Source organism: Dermacentor variabilis, chromosome 9, assembly GCF_050947875.1.
Source record: "Dermacentor variabilis isolate Ectoservices chromosome 9, ASM5094787v1, whole genome shotgun sequence".
NCBI lineage: Eukaryota > Metazoa > Arthropoda > Arachnida > Ixodida > Ixodidae > Dermacentor > Dermacentor variabilis.
Genome location: NC_134576.1, coordinates 115,504,130 through 115,531,811, shown reverse-complemented (window position 1 = coordinate 115,531,811; position 27,682 = coordinate 115,504,130). Strand labels below are relative to the sequence as shown.

General features: G+C 44.7%; 2 protein-coding genes across 6 annotated transcripts in view; both read left to right on the top strand.

The window, feature by feature from the left end:
• Taf2 (TATA-box binding protein associated factor 2) overlaps window positions 1-8,270 on the top strand; it is a 66,604-nt gene extending 58,334 nt beyond the window's left edge. For both annotated transcript variants that reach the window (XM_075669087.1, XM_075669086.1), the window contains one exon: window positions 6,237-8,270. In XM_075669087.1, the coding sequence (XP_075525202.1) occupies window positions 6,237-6,673 (437 nt within the window). In that variant the 3' untranslated portion in view covers window positions 6,674-8,270. The remainder of the gene's footprint in view (window positions 1-6,236) is intronic.
• A 1,718-nt stretch (window positions 8,271-9,988) lies between these two features.
• LOC142557328 (uncharacterized) overlaps window positions 9,989-27,682 on the top strand; it is a 65,789-nt gene continuing 48,095 nt past the window's right edge. For 2 of the 4 annotated variants that reach the window (XM_075669084.1, XM_075669082.1), the window contains exons 1-2: window positions 9,989-10,091; window positions 21,703-21,831. In XM_075669084.1, the coding sequence (XP_075525199.1) occupies window positions 10,067-10,091; window positions 21,703-21,831 (154 nt within the window). In that variant the 5' untranslated portion in view covers window positions 9,989-10,066. Of the gene's footprint in view, window positions 10,092-17,052; window positions 17,120-21,702; window positions 21,832-27,682 lie in introns of all 4 variants that reach the window. The other 2 variants (XM_075669083.1, XM_075669085.1) reach the window with 2 other exon arrangements.

The following is a 27,682-nucleotide window of genomic DNA, read 5'->3' as shown; positions in this document are numbered from 1 at the left end:
GTGGTAAATACAAATTCACTTAGGTTACAACCATACAGTAAACAAAAAATGCTTTGATTACACAATGTTAGCTAAAGCTGCTCGAAATCTTTGGTTATCGTAAATGGATACGATTTTGCCAGGAAGATCGTTTCATTCCGTGGATGACCGAAGTGAGCGTAATAAAGTAAGCATGATGACAGAGACGGGAGAACTGAAGTGTCTTTGTCTGTCTGTCTGTCTGTCTGTCTGTCTGTCTGTCTGTCCGTCCGTCCGTCCATCTGGACATGCATTTGAATGATTAAGATCTATACATAAATTACTTTTGGCCTCGCATTAGGAAGGAGATATGCAGTAAGCCACGAGATGTGATAACTCAATTTTAAGGATCTCTAGATAATATATCTTTATTTACAACATCTCTTTCTTACTAAATAAATGACTGCATTTTCTTTGCATCAGGTTCATGTCCTTTTTTTTTTTTTGCAAGTCGTTGTTTTAGAAGGCAGGTCAAGCTTGTGCTTGGCAGGTCATCAGTTAGGTTGTCTAGACCGGGTAAGAAGAGAAATTGTGAAAGTACATTAAGGTTCTGCCTTGCAGAAATCTTGTGTGCTTCTCATGAATTTGAGATGAAATGCTGTTCCAGATTCAGCAGTGCTGTGACTGCTTCACTAGTCAGTCTGCTGCAACTGGATCATTTATGACGTACTTTGCAGCCTGTTGCTTTGTGCTTTGCAAAATATCAGCAAGCATATTTTCTATCTGTACTTTCTCTTTATGAGAATGCAATTAAACATATGAACAGAGGTGTGCACTCAAATAGTGTGCACTGAAATTGTTGATCAGCAAAGAGGGACTACGTCATGTTCTATAAAAGCCATAGAAATGGCAAGTTTTGTGAACTTTTTCGGTGTACCACAGCAGCCCAAATTCAAGGAAATGTTTTGAAATCTTACATCACACAGACGTACCGGCACTGTGGTTTCAATGAGAAATTTAAGAAACGGAGGTTAGACCTTCGTTTTTATTCTCTTCATTTCCCTTGCTGATCGTTGCGAGGGATGATGTACAAGCAGTTAAACTTGGGATTGCAAAAGCTTGGGTGAGTTTATAAGAACTTCATCTCATAGCATAACTGCGTAAACGACCATGGATAAGAGGCAAAGAAAGGACAGGATGAGCGCCGACGTAAGTGCTCGCCCTTTCCTTTCTTCACTCCCTGTCCACGTTTCCCCGCGCTGTGTGGCCGTAATATGTAGCAGCACACGCAAGACATGCTAGCTGTAGCGTGTGTCAAAATGTCACAATGTTCTCGCGTAACCGCCTTCCGAAACTTGACATCACAACACATTAACCTGGGAAATGAAACCACAACTGGCTCTAGAAAAGCTTTGACTGTAATCACGCGAATCTAACATGCATCTTGTTTCTGGGGGGGAGCGGGCCAACTAATTTTACCTTCACAAAAAGGAAATTTATTCGCCATCGTCACTCTCAGACAGCACTTTATCACCGACTATTATAATGAACCAGAACATATCACTTTCCTACAGTTCATCACATGTTTGATATTCTGTATTTATCATTCGACTTTGCAACAATCACAAACATGACGGTGGCCCACGCCTAGACTGAGTACTTCACTAGTTCATATTGCGACTCCCTGCAATTCTCTAAAATGCAAAGAACATGCGATGCAATATGTTGCCTATACCGTGATGCATAAAATAACTTATCCCATGAATGCACTTTCATAATCACACTGAAAGTGGTGCATCGTAGTCTGCATGCTAGGCGAGAACTCGTTCTGGATGGGATGGATGGATGTTATGAGCGTTCCCTTTGGAACGAGGCAGTGGGTTGTGCCACCAAGCTCTTGCTATTATACTGCCTAATGTCCTACCTAGGTTAAATAACAAAAAGAAGAAAACACTATGAACTCCCACAACCAAATTTTCTGATCCCCTATTGCGAACTGTGCTTTTGTACGTCTTTGTTTTTTCTCATTTCCCTACTTCCGCCAATCCTCCAGTCGCGTCTTACTAATCCCTATTGCGGACATGTTTACTTTTCCACTGCTCTCACTGAACCCCAGGGCTTCAAGGAGGCCAGTGGTGCCTAAATCAACCGCTGAGTAGACGTCTTCACATTCTAATAAAACATGCTCCATCGTTTCCTTTGCTTTACCGCAGCAAGCACATGCTTCTTCTTCCTTCTTATATCTCACTTTATACGTGCGTGTTCTAAGGCGTCCTGATCTCGCTTCGAAAAGTAATGAGCTTCCCTTTGAGTTATCATAGATTGTTTCTTTCCCGATTTTGTTTTTTCCTCTTAAATAGTTACTCATGGCAGGTTTTCTTTCTATTGCTGCCACCCGTGAGATTATTTCAGCCTCTCTGACTTTCCGCTTGACCTTCTTTGTTGCTGTGTTGCCCACCCTACAGGCTGCATACTTGCTGGTAAGCTTCCTAGTTCTTTTCCTCCACTGTGAATCAAAGTTTTTCCTGTGCAGATACCTCAACACTCTCCCAGCCCATTTACTTTCCTCCATATTTCTCGGTCGTTCTTCATACTCAATTTTACTGCGAGCTTCCCTCACTTCAAAGCTAGTCCAGCCCATATCACCCTGCGCAGCTTCATTTGTAGTCTTCCCGTTCTGCCGCCATTCATGGTTGCCGTCTGGTGATCGCCATGGCGACCGTGTTGGCTCTGACGACAGGCTGTTTCGAACGCCGCAAAAGTGCTTTTGGTTTTGTATTGGACTGTATTGGACAAACTTGGAAAAGAAAGTGTGCATTAGAAAAATGTAAATACTGTAATAATTTTTTGTGAGCTATCTTTTTTTGATATCTTCCTGGGGCAGGCCGAAAATAGCCATTTTCGGCTGGAGATGTTATGTGTCCGACACATTCTTTGTACGAAGCATCGCCAAGATGGATGCTGTCACCATTGGAGTCGCAGCTGCGGTTAGCATTGGCGTCGGGCGCGTGCAAGATGACCAGCCAAGTTCTAATTATCCGGCGAAGGCTAATTTGAAGATCAAAATACAAGTGTTTGGTCCTGTAGAAATGTATGGGCACCGGCAGACACATTCAGTCAGGATCCCTGAATTAAGCAGTGTCGAATTAACAGAAGTCTACTGTATCGTGGTAAATTATTTAGGGCTCCCTCACGCTTGCTACACTCTAAAAAAAAAGTTTGCACTCCTTGAGGGGGCTAACCTTGTCCACGTGAAATAACGATAATCTATCTTGCATGCCTTTCCATACCTTTAACACTCCACATCCAATGTTTCCAGGTCATGAACAGCATGCGCATTATCAGCATGATGTAGCATTCTTGACATGAAAGTAGCGAGCATAGAATGAAAGTGTCACGTTAATACTCTTTTAATGTGTGTTTTGCTAGACCATTTTCCTAATTTGCAAACGTGCTCCACCACGTTACCATTGCCTTCTTTTTCTTGCAACTGTCGGGTGAATGTTTCCAAATGCATTAATTCGTGCTGAATGTTTGTTTATAACGGTCCATCGTCAGTGGCGCAGCCACCATTTCTTTCCGAGAGGGCACTCAGTTGACCACGGACAGGAAGTGGGAGGGATGGAGGATGGGGGCTGGACAGTTCGCACACTAATAGAGAAATTTCGGGAAGGGGGGGGGTAGACAGGGCACACGCCTGCTGTGCACCCCCCCCTGGCTTTGCCACTGTCCATCATGACAAAACAAGAAACAAGCGAAGCGCATAATGCCAAAGAAAATAGAGGGGCTGCTCATTATAGTGTTAATAAATGCACACAAACTAATGCTGTACGTTGAGGTGTGTACATTTTCTTAAAGAAAAAGATATGGCCTTGTCTAACCTGAGGAGGTAGGGAGGGGCAGGGGGTTGCCATTGGACCATAATTGTATAACCACCATTCACACCAAAGAAAACAGGTCAACCATTAACCAAACTATGCAAGTTGATTCATTGGTGTTATGAGTGGAAGAGCATAGAGTTAATATATATATATATATATATATATATATATATATATATATATATATATATATATATATATATATAGTTGCAGGTGCTTCATTATTAGGTAGCCACTGACATTTTTCGTGACAGTTCACAATCCGAAGCACTCAACACAAGTGCCCATTCACAAATGTCAAGTGCTTGTGACTGCCTCTGCCGAACATTATGAAGGTCGAAGCACAGTGCATGCAAAGAGTGAGGAAAGAAGGTAGAAGGGCAGTGGGGGGATTGACCTCGCGGTAACTGTCATTTGCCTTGCACATTTGTTAGTACATTAATCATTGTAAAGTCGTTAGAAAGGGTGTGGTGTGTACTGCAAGCATTGTAGTAATTGTAAGCCATATGCCTTACGCCTCCGCTTCTTTTATTTACCCCTTTGTTCTGTCTGTAAAGAATGGAGATTTATGTACTGAGCAGTGACATTTAGTGTCTGGCATCACATTCTTCCAATGTGTGGTTTTTTTTTTTTTTGTACCTTTGTGTGATGGATGGGTTTTTTCTGTGTGGCCTGCATTTTTTTTTTTTTTTCATGTGATAGGTATGATGATGTACGCTTCACTTTAAGCTTTTGTATGTGTGACACATGCTTTATCAACGTGTTTGTAGCTTTTCTCCACATTTTATAGGTTACGACACTTTTTTTTTTTTTTCATCCGGGACTTGTGCTGCATTCAGTGCACATAACTTTTTTAGTTCGTAATGGTATTCTTGCCTTTGTCAGTCGCTTTTTTTTTTAATCATGTGGCATATTTTGCTATCAGTTAACTTATACATACTGTTCCTAGTTACTTGTATATGTGCTTGCTATCATGTCTAGAAAGTACTGCAGGTATTAAATGCACTAGGCTCACCCTAATTTAAATGCAAGTTATTAGAAATTTAACTTAATTCAAAGCAAATTACTGAAATGAAGAACCCTGTAACCTTCAGGCAAAAAATCAGTGCAACGTTTGGTCTACTTGGCTATAGCCTAGTGTTTAATTGTTTCTATTTCTGATAATTCAACTTATTAGTTAATGAAATTATGTAACCACGGTGCCATTGCCTGCTAGAACTGCATAAGTTCTGTTCATCTCTAGAAAAGATTACATTTAACTGTTTAATGTGTGTATATTTATAGCATTTTAATAGCCTGTTCTTTTCTGCTTCTTTGTTGCTATCTGTACTCCCCTTCTGCAGCACTGGTTTGAAATTCTGATTGTCCAATCATCTTTTCCGGGTATTTCGGTTTAAAGCAGGATGTCAGTCCAATTAAACTTTTGGCCTTCCAGGCAGAAGTACACACCAGATAGCTACTTATGCGGAAGGGGGCATTCATGCATGTGGAATAGTCAACATGTGGCTACATTTTATATTCAGGCTGCTTGCACATCTTTAGGCAACTGCTATATGAGAGGGTGCCACATACCAGGTCACTGCAAAACTGATCAGGAGTACTAATCTGGATATTTTGAGCCAATCAGAGCAGAGAGCAGCTTTCTGGGCACCTGTTGTTGGCTCAAGAATGCTGCCATTACAGAATATGACAATACAGCAGAAGTTGACAATGTCCAGAATGAGAGCAGATCATATGTGTAACATCCTTCAAGCACCGTGTGCCACATGTCACGATAGTACATCAAAAGTCGTAATGAAAATAACCACATTTAAAATGTGTTGCATACATATTGAAAAATTCTGCTTATAGCTGTGCTGCAAACTTTAATAATATAGTATATGTAAAGTATTTTAGTAAAACAGGTTGAAAGGTAGACAACTGGGCGTTTGCTCTGGGCATCAGTACGTCATATTGTAGGGGGATGACTTCTTTCACTAACTCTCACATTTTTCATGAGGCATATTATTCAAGTAGGTAGGTGCTTTCAAAATACTATGCTAGACATGAAATAATTGGTGTTCTCCTATCTGATGCATATATAGTGTTCTTGCATGGAGTCATACATTCAGCTAAATTGACAGAATGCACTGAAGAATCGGAAATTCCTAATCTGGTTGTACACTTTTCATGATTCTGGAGAAAGTCAGTTTTGAATGGTGAATAACCGGTGCCTGAAAGGGGCATATCTCTGCATCAGTCGTCTATTTGTATGTGTGTAAATTGTAATTCTGTTTCAGCAGTATATAGTTCATATTGAGGTGACTTGTGAACAAATATGTGCAGTGCCTAGAAGCTTGAATCAACGTGCATCAGCTGTAAGAAAGCAAATAAGTAAAACTGTTTTCTCACTCTCAGGTGCCTCGTCTCACCACCAGCCGACAGGCTTCGATTCCAGCATGTTCAAGATGGGCACGCCGCTTCCAGAAATTTCACAGCCACAAGCAGTTCACGCTGATGTCAGCGCACCGGCAGCCCCTTACCCGTCCCCTGTGGTGCCAGTGGGTGTGTTTTCACTGTCTGTGACGCCATCTACTTCACTTGGCGGGGTATCGTCTGCCACGGGCGGCGAAGCAGACGACGCCGGTGGCAGCGTCAGTGTGAGTTCTAAGGTACACAAAGACAAGAAGAAGAAGAAGAAGAAAGACAAGAAGCACAAGCACAAGCACAAGCACCGCAGCCACGACCGACTGCTGGAGAAGGAGCGCTTCTACAGCTCGGGGGGCAGCACCAACCAGTCACCAGCACCATTCGGAGGCGGCGCATCAAGCAGCCCTCAGCACGAGATAATCTGAGCACCACTAATGGCATATTGAGGAGAGTGTGGCTGCGCTGTTGATGTTTGTAATGTGCAGTTGTGCCTTCTGCCTGAGTACTTTCAGAGTCCGGAGAGACAGCACCGAGAAGAATTCAGTCGGCACATTGAGCATCCCCAGCAAAAAAAAAAAGATCGAGCATGTTGGGGGCAAACTGGAGGGATGGAACTGTGGCTAGTTAGGAACACTTGTTTAGTTTTGTGTGTAGCACAGGATAAGGACCCTGCAATCACGACCAGTGGCCTGAGATCATCATCTGTGCGTGAATGGTGGACTGGAAGCAGTTGTCTCCCAACAACATTTCGTGCGATCATTTGCTGTTACTGTGAGCAACACTCATAGAGTGTGGGTACCGGCGTGACAAGAAAAGGGTTGCAGCACCTTCCAGGGGCGATGAAACGTGCAGAAGCCGCCAGCGCGTGAACATTCATTCATTTGGGTGAAACGGATTGCCAACGGATTAATTTGTGTAGGCAGTTGCTGCAAGGTTTGTTCCACTGTTTGGAGTTTATTGCAAGCCAGCAGCTTCAGTCATTCATGGTCGATGTGTTTAATGGCCCCCAGTGCAAGTTCCTCAAAGTGCTGCTGGAGGGCCAAAGACAAGGAGGCCTGCTGTTTACATTTTGCGTGGATTCCTTCCATTTGTTTTCTAGAACATTGCCTGGAGCAGAACGTGAAAGTATTGCAAAGATGTGCAGAATAAACCATTGTGTGATCTTGTTGAATGAACCACCTTCAAGAAAGACATTTGCCAGAAATCCTGAGGAAAGCATCAATTTTGAGATAACCTACCCTCCTGAAACAGGAATGCTTGGAAATTTTCAAAATTCATTCCCATATATAACTTCGTTAAAAAAAAAAAAACTTGTGCAGGTCCAACACGCATCTTGGACTCTATGTGAAGCAGTTAATCAAATTGCTATGAATTTGCCCATTTCATTCCTGCGTCTCTTGTGCAGCCTTGCTGTGCAACGTGACAGTCGTCTCGAAGCTAGTTTGCTTTAGCACAATAGAAGTATATGTGCAATTGTGGTGTAATGGTCAGGACATTGGGGAACAAGAACATTGAATCCGCACAGCTGGGGGTTCTATCCCACTAGTTAGTTTGCAATAAAATTAAGTGTGAGCCATTCAGCCAGATGGCAGAACTCGGCCATGGTCACAAAAGGTTGGGAGTATCTGCAAAGAAAACTTCGCTTTAAAAGCCGTTTTTATGCAGTACAGTACAAAACGCCTAGGATAATGTTTTGCAGGAGACGTTTGTAAAAACATCTCCAAAATTGATGCTTGTATCAGGATAGCTATTTAGGCAGACATGCCTTGAGCACTTGCCTGTTTTAATTGCAGAAGTATGCGCGTGCTAAAGCCATTACTTTTGCTAATTTGTGAATTCTAGTTGATTAAATCTCATTGGTGATTGCAGCAAAATATGCGACACCTGTTGCCGTGAATAATGTGCTGCCAAAGAAATCCTCTACAACAAACTTGTGTACAGTCTTACCTCGTGACGACCCTCACTGTTACACATGGCTGATGTAACGGGCAACTTTTGCATTGATTAAACGTTTTCGGCCTGTTTTTGCCTTGTTAATACTGAAAGTCGCTGTTGAGACAGTAGACAGGTCAGAAACATGCAGAAGCGAAAATAGGTAGCGTTTGTTAAAATTTTATTTTCCTTTCTGGATGATACAGGAGGTACACTTTCTGGACTTATCTACCCAGAGGCTTCAACAACACTAACCAAACAGCGTCTATGAAAAGTAATAAAGAGCACCGAGCGACAACTCTGCAGGAAAAGCGTGGTAGGGTTTCCGCAAGCATGCTGCATGACTATTGTCCATTTGGAGGTGACCCGCAGCTACTCCGCTAACGCGACGAACAATGCCTAGCAGACAGAAGCTTCAGGTTTGTCAAGGTTGGGGGGGGGGGGGTGCACCGCGCTTGCATCGTTCTTCAGGCCAAGAATAATGAAGTTTCGCTCTGTGAGATTAGCGCAAAAATTGCAAACAGTTGTACACTTCGTCTCGTAGCAGGTTCATTCGAGCCAAAGAAAAGCTACCCCAACGATATCTGACATTTTTTTTTTTTTTTACGCCCTCTGTCACTGGAACGCACGGCGTCGCCGTTGTCTCTGGGATCGGATAGCGGTTGCGACAAATGATTAAATAGAATAGACCAGAAAGAGTCGTTGCAAAATACGGCCCCTGGCTGTAGGGCAGTAGGGCTGGAAATTCAAAACGACGCCCTGGAGCGAAACAACCAGCGTCAGCCAATCGGGAACGCTCTCGCGCACGTGTCCCTCCGCGTCGTCTGCTCGGTTACGAACACCGGAACACGATTTGCAGCTTTCATTTACTGCGCTGCATTATTACTTTGAAACGGCACTCATAACTTGCAGCTTATATGCAAGTAATGAATGATATATGAATAGAATGACAAGCGCAGCTAGACGTACTGTTCAAAAGCGCACAGCCAACGCAACGTACAGCAAACCGCTGCCATACCAAAAAGAAATGTCTGATCAAACGCGAAAATAATCGCGCGCTAACGCCTCTTTATTATAAGGTACACGATCAATGTGACAATGAGCCCTGCATTGCTAGGCAACGAATCACAGTCATTACAACCTATGAAGAAAAACAAAATCCTCCAGCCTCTGACGTGAACGAAGCACCTATAACGCACAGACTAAAAGCAAAAATTCGCAACGCAGGTTTCACTTGCCTGTGACAAAGTTACCTGCAAAAGAAATGCTTCACCGACAGAATAATTGTTAGCGGAAGTGGACAACGCCACGCTCTTCAACCAGTGCACGCCACAGGCCACGAACGATATTAGACATATAACAACTTGGCGGGTCGCACAAATGCCATGAAGTACAGCGCGCACGGAACCATGCGCACACACATAAACAAAACGTGATGCTCGAACTGCAACTAGTTCACGCGAAACAAACATGGATCCTGTTTTTTGAGGCTCCACGCAACACATTCACAGCTGGTCGCGTTTGCGCACGCTGAAAGGTTGTTGCAACACAAGCGAACACTGAAAGCAGCGCCGGTGGAGAGTGAAGAGTACGTTGTCGACGCCGCAAAAATGGTTGTACGGAACGTTCTGAATAAAAAAATTTAACGTACTAGCGAGTTGACACAGTTCCGCCGCATTTTGAACGGACATCGCAAAAACCACGTACGTTTTCAAGAACGACTACGCCCAAAACACGAGTTCCCAACACGCGCAGCGGACGCCAAGCGGTGCCTGAATCGGAACGTTCCCATGATTCCCGCTGATTAAATAACGCATGCGCACTGGGGTCATTGCAAATGGCGGATTCTGTTATTGTTCCATGGCGCACATCACGGGGATAAAATTATGCTCGAAAAAATATCTCAAGCAGGTGAGTTGACGTTTCTTTTGCTTGCATGTCGAATCGGTTAGGACTGAGGTTTTGCACAGACCACTTTTTCGGCCGCTACGACGCTGCGAAAGGGCTGATCACCGCCGAGATCCACGGGTGTTCAGACGATTTTTGCGATCGACCCATTTGAGCCTTTTGAAAATTGTCCCCTGCGTCGACGAAACAGTTTCGATACGTCATTGCCTTCGAGTCCGATGGATACAGTACACAGCGAGCAGCGTTTTTAGCCGCGGTTCACCTCTGAATGGTGCGAATAAGCTGTGTTCGGCAGGGCAACTTCGAATCAGTTCCACTCCCCCCCTCCTCCTGTTTGTTGCGTTGGCTGGACGGGAGACCGCAGAAGCCTAGGCACTGTTAGGCTTAGCTAGAGCCCGATTTTTATCCCGTATCGCGAGCGAAAACGCTCGCAAAACGCTGCCAATGCCTGGCGCGTCGTTGACGAGCGCTCGAGGGACGCCTGCGTGCAGCGATCCCGGTCCCAGCATGGCATGCCGTCCAATGTCGTGACGCCGCGCGGAGTGATCGCGGCTCGGATGTGTGGCTGATCTGCACGGCTCATCTGTTCGGTAACCTTCAGCAACCAAAACTAGTGATCGCTGCGATTAACGCGCCGGACAAGACAAACCGGGCAGCGGAATCGCGGCAACAACGTCGCCGCACCCATTTTGCGTCGCGTTGCGCCGAGAAATGTGCATTTCTTCCGCGTCCTTCGCCGTGTAACCGATAGCAGCTCGGTGCAGAAGGCGAGCCGCGACGCTTGTTAACTCGCTCGTCGGAGCTGGCGCTTCGCTTGCGATGCGTGCCACAGAACTGTCTCAGCGTGCGCGTCTCTGCGTCCGAGTGTTTTCCCGTCTGTTGCCAAGCCCTTCGCAACGAGCCCCGTGCGCAAGCCCGGCTGCCGCCCGCGCTGCCGGGGCAAGGCAGTACGCGCTACGGGACCCCCATCGATTTTGAGCGACACGACGGGACGGCGTTAGGCCTACTTCCCTACTAGTCCTAGCGTCCCGACGTGCGGCCGCCGCTTCGTTTGATTGCCGCTCTCGACTGCGGCCGCCCGGCCCACCCTCGAGTTCGGGCGGCATGCTCGCGCCCCGGGACGCACGCGACCGGCGAGCGGACGTCAGTCCGACTCCGACGGACGCTAGCCCGCCGCTCGCTTTTCGGGCCGCCGCAACTGCGCGTCGCCGTGCGCGGCCGGGTCCGCGCGCGGCATTGCTCGGCCGGCCCGACCCGACGTGAGGACATTTGCCCTGCGTTTGCGGCGTTGCGAGCTCGTGCCTGCGGCGGCAGCTCCGCCGAATTCTCCGGTCTCCTCGCAGTAAGGAGCCGCGCAGGTCATTTCGCGCATCGAGTGTCGGCTGCTAGTACGGGAACGGGTCCGTGTCTCGAGAAAGATCGTCTCCATCTCGAGTGCGGAAATGCCTGTCGGCGCGATGCGTGCGTGGTTCCAGCGTGGCCCGCCTCGGTGCATGTCGCATGGATGGCGCTTTGGAAGGCGGGCGGGAGGGGGGGGGGGCAGTAGGGGGGTCCTTGAGGCAATGTCTCGGCGGACATCTGCGCCAACCGCACTGTCTTTTAAACAGAAAACGAGAGGAAAGGCGCAGGGAAGGCGGAAGTCGGGCGATGCTTTGTTTTGCGTCGTGCCTTCGGCTTCTTGGATCCACGGCGTTGCCCGACACTCAGGCACGCCCACTCAGCCCGAATTAATAACCCGGGCGAGCCAGCTTGTGAGCGTGCCCGTCTTTCCTCCACCTTGGATCGCCGTTTAGTCGAAGAGTGCCGATGCGCCCCTGTCCCGTAATTTTCGTGCCGATCGGGGTGCTTGTTCAATAGCTGACATCGCGTTATTTTTTTTTCTTCTCGCTCCTGCATCGAGCTTTCAACGCGGTCGAGGGCAGCTTTGCGGAAGGCCCGCTTGTAACCTAGCTGTCGCTGCTCTATTGAACCCCATAATTTTAATTTGTGATGTCGAGACGTCGATGTTGTCAGATTTCGTGGAGGTGGTGTGGTCAATCCCCGCATGAAACCGGAAGTCGCACAAGTGCAATGCAAACGCAGTTTTTTTTTTTCTCTCTTTCTACTTCGTCAGTAAATTCGCCCGAGTTCTTAGAGCTGATCGTGCAGCTGAATAAACCCGCAGTTTTACATTGTTGTGCGACTCTGCCAGACATTTCTACGTTGAACCTTGTGACACCCGCAGGAAAAGTTGCTTCCTGCTTTATTATGTGGCAGTGCTTATTGCTTTGCTATAGGATGATGTACATGACAGCTGCTTTTTACTTTGCTAATTATTTGCAAAACACAGCAGACTCGGATGTTTTTTATTGGACCACAATATTTGACACAAAGGCCTGCTTGACCTATAAGATCTTATTGAAGGACTAGCCTTAGTGCTGCCTCAAGAATGTTGTGCAAGTGTGAAACCGCATCTGTCAATTTACTGCTGTCATGCTTGAAAAACAAATTTGCGCATACAGTTGGTTCTAGCAAAACATAGGCTGATTTTGCCCAGCCATGGGAACCAATACTTTTTTTTTTTAATCTAATAAGGCTGTAACAATCTTACTACTGCCCATCTTTGACCATGTGCAGAGAGATAACCAGACTTCCAGATTTACCATATGCACAACACGGCATTTGTCGAGTCCCAAGTTTGTACCAGGTCAGCTTTAAAGACGTGAGCTGGTTTTGTTGCCTAAAGTGAAATACAGCAAAAGTCTGAGTGAAGATGCTAGTGATAATGTGATGCCAGTGGCTACAGTAGTAGTTTTCAAGTGTGCTGAACACAGATATCTAGTATCATTGAAATACAACCAGGGCCTGAGAAGTACAAAAAGCTTCATTTCCACCCTACACTAGGGAATTGAAAGCATGACTTGCAGTTTCATATATATATTTTTTTTTATCATAGCTTACAGGCCCATTAAGAGACGTTGAGTAAGGGTGATAACAAATTCGCAGAAAATGCAATGAGGGCAAAAAAACAGGTGAAGTAAATGACCCAAGTAGGTATTAGATGGCTGAAAAAAGATAAATATATGACAAATGTGATAGAAGGATCGGGGCATGCATAAGTGTCAAGTTACCAGAAAATATGGCAATGCAAAAAACTGCAGCCAACAGGCTCGCAGAGCTCTAAAATTGATATTGCGTATCTAGTTTGCACCTGGAAATTTCTAGCACAGCCCCATTGTGTGTGTTTTGCTATTGCAATGCTGACACGGTACCTTCAGTAGAACGAACTGTGGGGTTAAAATATGCACATGAGACCACGCTGCTTCCAGTGCACAGTTGTGAGTATATTTTGCTCCCAAAATTTGAGCCTAATAATGGAATTAAAACACTTCTGTAGTAATATGTCTGATTAATGAATTCAAAGCTGGCTGAATTGGAGAAAACGCTTTCATTGTGCACTCGGAACAATTGCTGGAGCTCATAACTGGGGTGTGATTTCCCAGCTGCTTTCTACTGGGTGTCTTTATGCACAAGGACATAATTTTCATGTAAACTGTAGCCGATGAATCTTCTCATCATGCAGGCCAGTTGGACAGGTGGGGGCATATTATTGATCACTTTCGCATGACATGGTACGCAGCGTGTTGTATGATTCGAGTGGTTTTTTCCAACCATCCAATCGGCACACACTGAAATTGATATCTCCGAAAGGCACCGTTCAAGAACTTGTCCCTTGTTGCTAAAGCTGGTATCACTTGCTGTTTTAGATGAAAACCATGTTTCGAAATTTCCACTTGACTATGCATCTTCTGCCGCTACTTGGCAGTCACTGGGGTTGACCTGAATCTATGGCCGAAGCACATTAGTTCCTTCATCACTAATATGCTTAATGACTACAGCCTTACATAAATAAGGCCTCCATGCATTGCTATATTGAGTACTGTAATTGATTTGAGCCTGTTCTGGTCAGGGAACGGCCAGTAGTACTCTTTGACAACTTTCTGTGGTGATGAAGGAAATAGGTACAGTGGCGGAAATTCTTAACTCATGCTGCTGCTCCGAGTAGTCCGGCAGTGTTTTACAGCACCTTGTGCTTCAGTTTCTCAGAGCTGATAGATGCTGACTCAGTGTTTAGCTTGACATTTGTGACCGTTCCGCATTTGCCAAAACGTAAGGGGGGTGGGGGGATAAAATTGAACTATAATGCTGGGTTGTGTATTTTGGGTCATATTTTAATATAAGTGCTGTGCTAACTAAGTTATTTCTGTTTTCTATTCCTCCAGCTTAAACAAATGCGAAGGTGGGATTGTATTCAGGAGCTCTGTCACACGTGCACTTTGCCTCCTCCGTAGCTTTCCTTTCATTGCCACAGAAAGTTCTCTGCAAGTGTTGTATTTATCTACCTGTTACCACTACAGCAGGGTATAAAGGCATGCAGACTATTTTTTAACACGTGCATGTCAGTCTGATGTGTCCTCTCAGCCATTTTTCTCTCTCTCGATAACACAAGGGTGCTCGAGTTATTTTGGTTTTATTGCCAGGAGGCTGTCTACTTTAACAGTAAAAGCTGCACTGTATGCTATAAGGCAGGAAGCAATAAACCGTAAGCTTCCTGGTAGAAGCAGCCAGTATGCTTCTTGACACAGTTCCTGTATGACCTTCGTCGATCATTTTAAAGGGACACTAAAGGTTACTATTAAGTCAACGTGGACTGTTGAAATACCATCACAGAAACCTCGAAACGCTTGTTTCGTGCCAAGGAGAGACTTATTTTAAGAGAAAATGCGTTCTGAAGCATCCGCGTACCTCTAGCGCAGTTCAAATCGCCCGCCCTCCGATCGAGGAGTACTGACATCATGGTCTCATAGTGACGTTGCGCCATCGGTGAGTAGAACGGCGTCCGCAGACGGCGCTACGGCTTTTCTGCGCAAAACGCGAACGCGCGGTCAGAAACAGAGCCAAGACAGAGCCGACAGCAGAGCGAAAGCGGGAGTATGGTGACTAGCGGAAGGAGAAACGAATTACGTCCCACATTACGTCCCACGGCGCACTCGCAGCGTGGTCGGCGTGGTCTATGAGAAGCGACGAGCCTTTTCGCACTCGCAACAGGGCATAAAAATGTGCGAATCGACGCAAAACTCGGCCTAGAAACGTGCTTCGCCACAGCCAGGGCTCAATACGACCCAAGCTGGCACGACCCAGATGTCGTTTCCCGCACCGCCACCAGGCGCCGCTACTATACCTCAAACTCCAGCGCAAGACGCCCATAAGCTGGTACTTCATTCTATGACGCTAACTTCGACGCTCGTCGCAATAGACCCTGACACCGACAGATTGGCTCGCGATGGTGGGCTCAACTTTGATTTGAGCGATTTGAGCACCGACGAGCGCGACCTGCTGCTGAGGGCTCGCACTGCCGGCGTCGTTGCGTACTACGACGGCGGCCTCGACACCGGCTCTCCGGAGCGGGAAAGCAACGAGGGCTTCCCACGACATCATATGGACGTGGCATTCTCGCTGCTTGTTCCAAATGAAAGTTTCGCGAGCCAGCAGAACCCTCACAGCACGACGCGATAACGAAACTACTGAAACTCCAAAGCGTGCGCGGCGCAGAGTCGAGCGAAAACGAAACCTTTCGAACACCCATATTACTGAAGGGTAACGTCAAAATGTTATTTTTTCTTAGAATCGAATAGACGTAGACAAGTAGCATTTTTTTCCGTCTTATAATCGAATGAAATGATATTTTTAATACGAATAGTTGAGTATTAGTAACACAAATTATGAGGAGTCCTTTCGTCATCGGGCTAGTACCGGAATGTCGCTGGGGGGTCTCAAATCGTGTCATGCATTTACCTCAATTTCTCGGTTACTAAAGCTCTGTTCGCGATTATATTGACGCCTTAGACGTTCTAGAACATTGCTCTACCACTTTAACTTGAGTTTCTGGTAACCTTTAGTGTCCCTTTAAATTATCGTTCGTCTTGTAGCACATTCTGTATATTCTAAATATTGTCAAATTTTGTTAAATCAGCCACATGCAAAGATGCCCGAAGAGCATCTGGGCTTTCTAATCACTTATTTTAGTTCTGCCACTGGGAAGCTTGGACCATTTGTGCATGTTTCTCTTCTGGCAGGATCAATTTTGTGGAAGTCACGCACGTTCATATTTTCGTTTGCCACTGCCATCTCGAGCTCTCTTGGTCTGATTTGCCCTTCCTAGGGGCACATCAGTTGCGTTCAGGTTTATTCGTTGAAACTTTTACATATACTGTTGCATCACCATACTTATAATAAATATAGAGCCCCTTATTCCTCTCGCTGATCGCGTAGTAAGGGTCTCAACTCTGGTGGACCTTGATGACATGATGTATGAGACCTGAAAGGATGTCCCATATTCACCACCTTGGCCACGAGTGGCACTGTGAATGCTCTCAAAGCAAGATCTAGTGCACGCACAAACAACCAAGAAAATAGGTGCGGAAGGGCAGCCACCACAGTTGCTCAGCAGTAGAATGTTGCACACAGAATGCACAAGATGTGAGTTGTTGTTCAGCCTCTACCTGTGGCAGGTTGTCATCCACATTCTATTTCCCTTTTTGTTATCATTAATAGATTTTAATTCAAAAGAACAGTTAATTTCCCCTATACTTTCACTAACATTGTTTGTCTGTTGGCTTTGTGTGGTTTTAGCTAGAAACAAAAAAAAAAAACACTCCCCTTGGTTGGTTTTTCTTACTACAAAGAAATGCTCTTGGTAGTTCACACAAAGTGATGTCGTCACACACTTTACAAGGTCACCATGTCACTAAAAATTGTAACATTCTTCGCTTTTGTAAAATTTATAATTCTCTGTTTTGCATGTGTAAGGAGCAACTTATCTGTGTTTCACAGGAGGCCGATGATCTCAGCTCAGTACTTTCTTTTATTCCTCTCGCATGCATGCCCAGACATCTGAAAGAGTCAAATTTCTTTCTTTTTTTAGTGCCATGGCCCAGAACTATCTCTGCCATCACCATTTATGACAGTGCCTAAGGATTAAACAGTATATTGTAAGCAAACCCTGCCCCCATCCTCTTTTTCCTTTTAAATGGATTGTGCTTGTAGACAGACATCAGGCGTACTGTTTACATTGTAACTGCAGAAAGCCTGCATAATAAAATCTTTCAGTTCCAAATTGCTAGCGCACGGCTGAAAAAAAGTGTGTCCTTTCGTTATGAAGTTGGGCCTGGGTCGAATATATAAAAAAATACCAGAAAATCGCTGCACACATATATGGAAAAATTTTTCTTGTGCGATTCATGTTAGATTCGTGCTAATTTCAGACATTTTTCACAAGACCCACAGTATTTGTTTTTTCAGCATACTTCATATGGGACTGTGTTCTCAGCGTCAAAAATTAATATGCACACACAAAAACAAAAACATCTAAACTGTTTTTCTTTCTTCCTTTTTTTTTTTCTGGAATTTGTGAACAGTGCGATATCACACACGCAGGTGTGGAAGCCTGTCAAAGGGACGTTTTTATATTAATTTCACATATGGAAACACTTGCCTGGCGTGCACAACATTGTCACACCTTATTCAAATAAAAGCCTGATCTTTTCTATTGATTTGTTTTGTACTGAAAAATTAATTGAATTATTTATGACAATGCCTGAGGATTGAACAGTATGTTCTAAGCAAACCCGTCCTTTCCTTTAGCAGATAGCGCTTGTAGACAACTGCCAGGAGCTAGCCATAAAGATGATAATAAGGGTAAATAATAATGAAGAAATGGCAAATAATTAAGCATACGCCTTGTAATGCTAGCAAGCATTTTCACATGCAGAAAATAAATTGTGTCCTGTAAACCAATTTTCAAATCATGCTCAGCTAATGATCTTCGCAAGATTTGATTAAGGAGCTTTAGCATACGGTTGCGGACTACATCAGCCTCCTGTCATCTTTGTATTTGCTATTCAAGCCGCATCACGCATTCGCTTGACGCACAAGGCTGGCTTGGTGTTGCAGACACCGATGCGAGAAGCGACACGCTAGAACACTCCAGTAACACAAGAAGCTGGGCAAGTTAATAGTTTTGTACAATTGGAAAAAGCAGGCACTGAAGGAATATTCATATACGGCGTGTCACCATCAAGTTCAAGGTTGTATGCTTCACACTTCTCTTGTAATAAACAAAGCCAGCATTAGCTGAGCAGTGTGGCAAAGTGACATTGCCAATTGGTGAAAGGGGGTAATTGGACCACAGCCATATGAGTCAGCAGTTTGAAGGTGTGGTCATGAAAATTAAAATGGTAAAATGAAGGGGCAACACGCGATCAGGTGCTCCTGGGAAGCCCAGTGGATCATGCGCAAAGATTTTGGGGAAGCCAGCGAACATAACTGAGCAGCCTCGCAAGTGACAGTCACGGCACATGCTCGGTCAGCATTTAGGTGACAAATTGCAACAACAAACTCCACATATCTTCTCCATAACCACTACCCCTTGGCATCCAGATTACCTGCTGTGGTGCCATTCTGTTTGCTGTGCACGAGATCATGCGCAGTGCTAGCATTTTTTTTTTTTTAGCATGTGGCTAAACTTACATAAAGAAGTCCCAAAATGTTTGCTAAATATTGCTTAAAGGTCACTAAAACTGTTGCTTAAAGTGTTGAGTATATGTTAAATAATGTAGGCCTTTTTAAACATTATGTTATAGACTAAAACAGGGTAACACATCTGCAGAAATGCTTTGTATTTGTGTAATGTCCACACATGCGAGAAAGAAACAGTGAAATTACCAGCTGAGCCTAGAGGGATTTTACTTTAGTAACATATTTACAAAACAGCAACTGATGACAGCGAAAATGGTGCGTTCACTTTCAGATTGTAAAGTTGCAAGGTCAGTACTGTTCAAAAGAATGTGGGTAACCTGATTTGGCTAACAGAAAAAAAATGCACTTATTCCACATTATGCCTCCAAATTTCTAGTTTTTCTTTTTGTTCTTATGTATGGAGAATTAATGCTGTGATGCCCGCTTGATGAACAATTACCTGATTACGGTGAGGACAGTTACATGATTTTTACACAGTCAAGCACATACACTGCCGCCCCTTGATCCATCTGGAAGCTCCATGCAGTATTGTTTCGTTTGAAAGCCACGAAAAACACAATGGTGTTTTCAGACTCCAATATGTACACCTTTCTGCAGCTGATCTGTTTTATCATGACTTGCTGCTTTCTCAATCTCACCTGGAAATTCGTTACAATAGGCTTTGGTAGTTTCATTTACTCCTACAATCACGAACATCCACTAATCGAACATATTTTGTGAAACAGCAGCACCCACATCATCAAGACACATTGTAACAGGTTTTATAAAGAATTAAGAACCCATTTTGTCAGTGAAACGTGAATTCATTTCCTTCTGCATAATTAACCGAAGCATACGGCCCGCACGTGTAGAGACCACCGCTGCTTCATCACCTTCGCAGAATCCATACATCATACAGCCAATTTTCGCAGCCTACCTGTTGCTTTTGAATAACAAAGTGGGTTTCAAAACCCATTTTCGAAGCAGTATTCTTAACTTCAAAGGCACAAAGTGTCCCGGATATTTCTGTCACATGGCTTTAAAGGAAGTTTTCAGTTGCCAAATGGAAAACATGTTATTAAACTATCATAAAAGTCACTAAATTTAGAGACAGATGTGCTAAAATGGCAATGCTGGTCCCAAGCTCGATTTCCGACCACCACTACGTTCTCACGAGGTTGGAAGAATGCAGAAACGCTCGTCCAATTTAGGTACATATACAAGAACCCAAGGTGGTCAGAATTAACCCTTGATGCCCCACTGCAGCATCCCTCATAGCCTGCAGCCTGTATGTTGGTATGGGACGTTAAGCCCCGCAATTTGATGTATATTGTCAACCGGTTTCTAGTTGCTGTAGCAGAAAATGTACTCTCTCTCCAGGAACGAAATTTCAGTGGCCAAGTATTTACAGATGAGCTGGATCAACAGTGAGTGTTAGGCACTGGCCAGCCATCCGCCAACATTCGAAAGAATTTGCCGCCAAGGAAAGACAAGAACAGTGAGAGAAACACAAACGACAAGGGCAGTAGTAAATACCGACTAGGCTCATCTTTGCAGGAATGTTTGTCCCGTAACAGTCCGCAATAATTGTGTATTCGAACGAATACTTGAAAATACTGGAGTCAAATTTTGTAGTGAAATGTTCTTTGCACAATAAGAGCCCTTTAAAAATTCTGGTTTATTCAGGAAAAACCTCACAAATTTGAGGCTGGCAGGTCAAGTCATAGACACGAAAGGTACTGCTCTAGCTTGCGGTGGCATTTCTTTTTCTTTAAAAATTTTTAAAAACAACTTTCAAGAATCGCCTAGAATCTGCCAAACATTGTTGTGACATTCTACCAGTTTACTGAGAAAATATTTCAATTTGGGGGGGAAAAAAACATAGGGAACAAGATTACAAAGTGCCCGTGTCTGTGTGTGTTTCCTTCTCATCCTATCCTTTGTCACTTCACACTGTTGAAAATTCACAGGGATTAAATGGTCACAAACAATAATTATTGGGACAACACGATAAATTATTACGATGCCCATATAATATGCATGACCTAAGGTGTGGTACTGGTTACATTGCGAGGGAGACCTTTATTGAATATGTTTTGGAAGTAAAGGTCAATTTTTCAGAATAGTTTGGGGAACATGTGAACAGATGTTTCCTCATGACATCCGAGTTGAGAAAGATGGCATCAGAAAATCGGCACTGCAATATGTTTGCTGGTGGCACGAGCACCACTGTTTCCTGTGGTAACGTTTATGGCACACTGTGGCTGTGACATTTCGCCACCGATCGCGAGATTGAGGGTGAACTGCTATGAAATTTTGGACTGTGTGGAATGCTGCAAAATTTTAAGTTTTAAATAAAAGACCGAGTTAATAGGGGAAAAGTGAGCAAGAATTTGTTTTCAATTCCGAAACGCAAAAATACACCACCGTTTTCGCTCGATGGAGATGATATGGATGCGCAATCTGGAGTGTTCAGAACCAGCACTCATCTGGGCTTGCAGGTGTGACCGTGAGACCACCACGTGCACATGGTCCTGGGATGTGCATCATACCTGCTTACTGCAAGTGCCTGTGTTACCTGCTATGTAAGGTGTGGTAATTGAAGACCTAGACGATTGGCAGCCCTGTGGTTCTGCCGAGATTACTTAGAGCACAATAATTTTCAGCCAATTTACTCACAGCAGTAGCGCAGTGGCTATGGCAGGCTGCTGAGCTCAGAAGTTGCGGCGGTTGCATTTAGATGGGGCAAAATGCAAAAAAAAAAATGACCATGTGTTTAAATTTAGGTACACATAAAAGAACCCTGGGTGTTAAGGTGGCCTCACACTACGGTGGGCCTCATAATCGGACCCTGGCCTTGGTACTTAAAACCCCAGACTGCAATTTCTCTCTCTCTCTCTCTCTCTCTCTCTCTCTCTCTCTCTCTCTCTCTCTCTCTCGTGGGCCAAAAATTTTTTGCAGTTGGCCTGTGGAAACATTACACTCGAAATGTGCCTAAGCCGTGTCTTTGAGTGGCTTGTGCTCAATGGCTTGGCCTCTGTTGCTTGCTGTTGTGCAGATATGGAGGAAGGGGAAGGCCAGGACCTAGCCACCACAGTATTGACCTGTGAGGGGGACCTGCGCGACCCCGGATTCCCGGGGCGTCTCCGGAGCCTCGTGCTGCGCCTCAGGGAACTCATCTCCGATGGTGAGCAGCACTGCACGGGGCTCGTCTCAAGACTTGGTTATAACAGCTGGTTTACGTTTACAGCAGTGTATGATGCAGGCTTCCCAAAGGGATGCTGAAGAGGAAGATAATTTGAATTACATTAGTAAATTTTACTTCTGAATCACCAAAAATGCCACTCTTGTCGTGGGACAGGGCTTGGTAATCCAGGAAAGGCACAAGAACGAAAGACCGGGGGTCGCCGTGGAAATTGCTACACTGGGTCATCGTGACATCATGAATTTTGACAGTGTTTTTTCGGGACTAGTTAGTTTTTGATTGGTAAAGATGGTCTACATTCTATGCTAGAAGAAAAAGAAATAGAAGTTAGCACATTTAAAAAAAGTTGACTGAGCTGCGACGGCTCAGATACGAAACATACTTTGAAATCTGTAACGTCACACTATGTACAGGCATTTGGGTTTCATCTTGAAATTAAAAAAAAAAAACTGACATTCTTTCTCTCGTCTAATAATCGACCTATTACTGCAAAATCAACAAAAAGAGAAGAGTTGAAAAAAATGCTTTGTCAGCCTTGACTGATTAACGTTTCTCTTTAGCGTCCTTTTAAATGGCCCCTCACAAGGCCCCATAGCAAATTTTAGTTATATGCTGGAAGCTGTTGCGTGTCCTCTAGGGGGATCGTTCTGCCGCAAAAATTTTTCAAATCGGCTCATTAACAGCCAAGATAGAAATATTTCAGTGCCGTGAACCCATGATTTCAGGCAGCAAGCTCCACTGCCAAGTGAGACACTCTCCACTCGCCCCATCTAGCCTCCGCAAGCGAAATTCCTTCCCTGAGTTCTCCCATACCGGACCTCGAGGATCGCGTGATGCATACATCACAAGCCCCGCCTTCGGGTTTTTTCTCCTTGCTTTTTGCGGCGCCCTCGAGCTGTTGTGATTGTCTCTTTTCGTGCAGTGCACAGTTTTGCACGCTGTGCACGAGGACATCTGACTAGCAGTATAATTCCGTGCTACACGAATACTGAGGCAGACACAAGCGGATCACAGAGCATGATCCTGCACTCGAACATGGTAGAAAATGACATAGTTTCGGTGTCCGCGCGAGTGACTGCACGACGTGGGAACAAGAAGACGAAACGGAGGTATATCTCTCTTGCTGTGGTGCGAAGTATAACAAAAACTTGAAACATTCGGTTTGTGTGTTTTATTATTTCTCTGTGCTTTAAATTGTCTATTCAAGCAACATATTACACAAATAACAGATGTTGCCTTGAATAGTTCTCGAAGTCACATGTCACCACGAGCAACGTCACAGTGCGGACACGAATACCTAGGCACAGAGACACGAGTAAGTCACAATCCGGCTTGGAGCGCGATCGCCGTGAGGGAAAGAAAAACGTCATTCGGATTGAAATTTCAGCCCTTTCCGTGGTGCGTAGCGATGTAATTCTTTGCAAACACAATTGTTAGCGCGCATTGTATGCTCTGCGCTTGTCAGCTCAAGATGGCCAGACCTGGTGAGGGGCCCTTTAAAGCTGTTGATGGCTATAGTTAATTCATTAAAGTTGAGATTTCATCACAAAGTTGAGCTACCTCATGCACCTCCGTAGTAACTCTACCACTTCAAATCCGAGCAGTCTGCCAAATGCTCTTTCGACACTGGGAAGTCTGACATTTACTCTTGGGGGTCTGACATTTACTCTTGGGACAAAGCACCCAATGAAGAGGAAGCTAGATCTGTTTGTGCCCAAGTGTCCCCGCTTTCAAGTGGCATTAGCTAAAGAACATTCGTGCCATCTTTCATACTACTGTGTAACTACTGACTAGCAGCACCACACACTGTGTGGGGAAGCCGGATTACAGAAAATGTGAAAGTCAAGCGTCCTCACTACACTTAACAACTGTAGGTTCGTTAAGTAATGCATCATGGATAGTTGCAGAGAAACTTGGCTGAATCAAATAGACCTTGTAATGCAGTAATGGTGGGAACGAAATATTCCAGTGCAAGCATATTCATACCGGCAACCTTTTCCAAATTAGTCAAAACTTTATGAATTTGTGGTCATTGTGCGGTTTTTAGAATGTTGCATCAAGTTTTATGAAGCATAGGTTCTCTTCATGAAAATGTTTTTCATGATTTTAAAACATTGGGTGAGCAAGATTGAGGGGAGAAATCTGCAAAAGAAATAAATTGCGCCAAATGCAAGGTCGCTGTAAAAGTCACCGTGATCTACAAATACTTTAATGCCAATTCTCTGCTTTGCCTAGCTTACTGCTGCTTATGTGCTGCGTCTACCCATAAATAATTGTGCATAAACTGCACATGTACCCCAATATGTGTTCTTAGAGCAAACATCTGATCTCATACAGTTCTTCTATATGTTTCCAAGCTCAATGCAAAGAGAATTCTTAAAATTGGTGCTTGCAAATACAAGTTCCTTAACCTACGAGTTCAAAGGAGAAGCAGACAAACATAAAAGTGCCGTCCTCTCTTACATTCCACTCACCAAGAGGTGCTTATGGTGCTGCCAATAAGAGCACTGCTTTCATGAGCACGTACCGGTAGCTTACACATCAAGGTTTCCCTGTCACCACCACAACCACTGCCTACGTTTTGTAAAGCGTACCCTTCTTTGCCTCTTCCTTCGACTTTCCCACTGCTGCTGCGGCTGCTGCTGTCTGGCACACCGCGTCTGGGGTGGTTCAGAGCGTGTGTGTACATGACAGGCGCAAAGGCAACGCGAGGAACTCCTTTGGACCCCACTGCGTCGAATGTGCATAATAACCCTCTGGAGCTCCCTGTGCGTCGCTACATCAGCCTCTTGACAGCTGTAATTATCTGTGACCACCCTCAGAAGCATTGCAGAAACTGCAGCCCTTCCCGTTCTACTGATGCGCAAGTCAAGAGGGGACTGGTAGAACTGTAGTCGAGAGGAGGGAAGAGAAGAGGTTGTTCCCATACAGGGGGTGGGGAAGGTGAAGTGAGAAGGCAAGGAAACTCTACTACTATGTGACAGTGTTTGCGAGGAAACTGGATAACAGGCGCGAGCTGAGGAGGACCCTGGGATTTTAGCTTGCTTCTTTGTAAGGAAGAAAGAGTGTTAAGCTGATGACAACCTTTAGCTCACAGAAGTAGCAAAATAAAGAAAAGATAAAAGTGTGATTTTGGGGTAAAGGTAGTAAGGTAAAGGGGTGTCCTTGAAACGCAAGCTATGCTTAGAATCGACGTGGACTGCAGTGCCCTCCATCACTGCCTCGTGTTGCCACTGCTTCTATGCAATATTGTAATGTTTATTATTTTGCTTGCTTTCTAAAGGAAAGGATTCTAAAACATCATATTAGTCTTTTTCTTTGCATTTGTTTGTAAATACAAAGAAAGATGTCCAAGCCCAACCAATCACAGTGAGTAGCATAACTTGTATCCGCTTGTCAGTAAGGAATAAGCATATCTAGCTGGATTGAAATGCTGAGTACTCCAACGATGGCACTCTCATGTGTGGGAATCCTCGTGTCCAATATCGGTCACTTCGAGTGCAAGCAGCAGCAGGTCTGGGTAAATGTGGGGCAGGGGAACCTTTCTTTCGCGGGCGGCGCACAGGAATTGCAAGTGCTATCAGTGCCACCGGGCTCATTATGTGAGATGCCTCTAACATCATCCGCGTCTTTTTGGTACCCAGCAAGCAGCGCGTGTGGGAGGCTCCGCTGGCGCTTTTGTTTTCCTGTTCCCACATGTGGTTAGTCAAACATATGGATAGTCGCTGCAACTGTTCATACACATGGCAGCTGAGGCATCACCTCCGTCCATACTACACTAAGAGGAAATGAAAAGTATGTGCTCAATCTGTCACGGTCATTCCCATTAACATTGCTTAGGCGCGTGCTGCAGGTTGTACAAGTACCAGTGGTCAGAAGTATCATGCTGCTTTTGCTGGGGCGCGATCGGAGATTGTTCAAAACGTGCGTTCGGGCACTGTTGACGACTCTGCGCAACCTACGCCAATCGCGTGAGGTGAAACTGAACACAAACCGAACGCTCATTTTAAACAGTGATCTCCGATCACGCTCCTGGTGTGTAATGTATGAGTGTAGCTGAGAAGTATAATTTAAATGTTAATTTTCTAGGTACTATTGACAAGACCTCGACGTCCCATCTTGGGAGGCGTAGGCCCAGCTGACTAAACTGCTGGTTCTCATTAAAGTTCACTCTCTCTCTCTCTCTAGGTATTGACATCCAGTGAATTCAAACTTAGCATTTGATATAAAATTACGTTTTAATTGGGTGAAGAACTAAACTGCTTTTACAAATCTTGTATATGTCTTTCATCCTAAATCTTATCCCTTTCTATTAGAAGAGAACTCTGTATAATACCTAACGTCATTAAAGAAAAAGTGGCCACATTGAGTTTAGAATGAGTATAACAGTGAACATATACGTAGCGACTTTCAACTTGAGAAGCATCTATAATTTGTTTGCCGCCTAATGCTAGCTAGAACTTGCAGTCTAACAACACAACATAATATTTCCTGGCATTCATTTTTCTCGCGCAATGCACTTTTCATGCCAGCATTGAAATTTTTCTTTCACCACATTTCTTGCATCTTCAGAATCATTAAAAGTGCACGGCAACAGAAGAGATTAAAGATTTTCTACTCATTATTGAGTTTTCTCAAGTTTACAGAATGTGGACTCCATGCTAGAGCTCTCAGGAGAAACTTTGAATATGAGAACATAGTTTATTTCACATCTAGCATACTTGAAAAGCACCTGTCCAGCCGCTTGAAAGAAATGAACGCACTACCAGACATACAGTCACTGAAAACAAACGCCTAGCCACCTATCTTCCAGATTTCTTTACTAAGGTGCTTTACACATATGAACTCACAGCACAATGTGTGTATTCAACACATTTTAAATATCATTTTCGTCAGTTCTTTTGCTTTTAAGGCACAATCTTGTTGGGGACATTTGTGCACACGTTACCGGAATAGGATATGGCGTATGACTTCGAAGTGTTGATATGAAAAACTCGTATGCATGGGCGGGAAGTGCACTTTCATTTGGCAAATGTAAATCAGTGTTGGCATCTTACATCTAGCAACACAATAAACAGACTGGCAACTCATTTGTGTTTTTCTAGCACAATAGGGAGTTCATCATCAGCAGTGATTCAGTGATTGCGTGAAAAAGTTGGCAAATTTTTTTCTTAGGTTTTTAATCTGTATACACACTTGCGTTTGCGTAGTCTGGAATCAAGCCAGCCTATGTAAAATGCGCAATATGGCCCTGGCCTAAAGACGGTGACCTGGTATTGGTAGGGCACCAATAGAGTGCCAGTGATGATCAGTAGACAATTTGGACAGCACCGTAAGCAGTCTACTGTCATGTTGCTGTTGATACGCCTGAACTTCGTGCCAAAAGGTTTAGTGTATGGCTTTAAAGACCACTTATAGTCTGACATAGCGTTGACGCGCACGCACGCTCGGCATGGCGACGCCACGCCACCAGAAGCGCAGCATTCTATAGTCCGATGCGAGGGGCAGCCGATGTAACCGTCTTCTGTCTGCGTTCCCTGGCTGCAGCCGGCACGAGATGCAACATGCTGCATTCTGCTCCGGCCTCGTCGCCCAGAATGCGTCGCACCCGCGCCTCGTCGCTTGTGGTGGCGCTTTCCTCTGCACATTGCAACGAGCTCATAGTTTAGCTGGAAATGCGCATGTGTCTAGGCGACGCGGTGCATGCGGTGGACCGTAGAGGGGTTGGTTTTCGCACAACTGTAACGTGACAAACTTGGCGTCGCCAACCTCTGTTGCTGGCTGACACACACGCTGCGTCGGAGCATACAGTGGCCTTAATATTCTTTGGTGC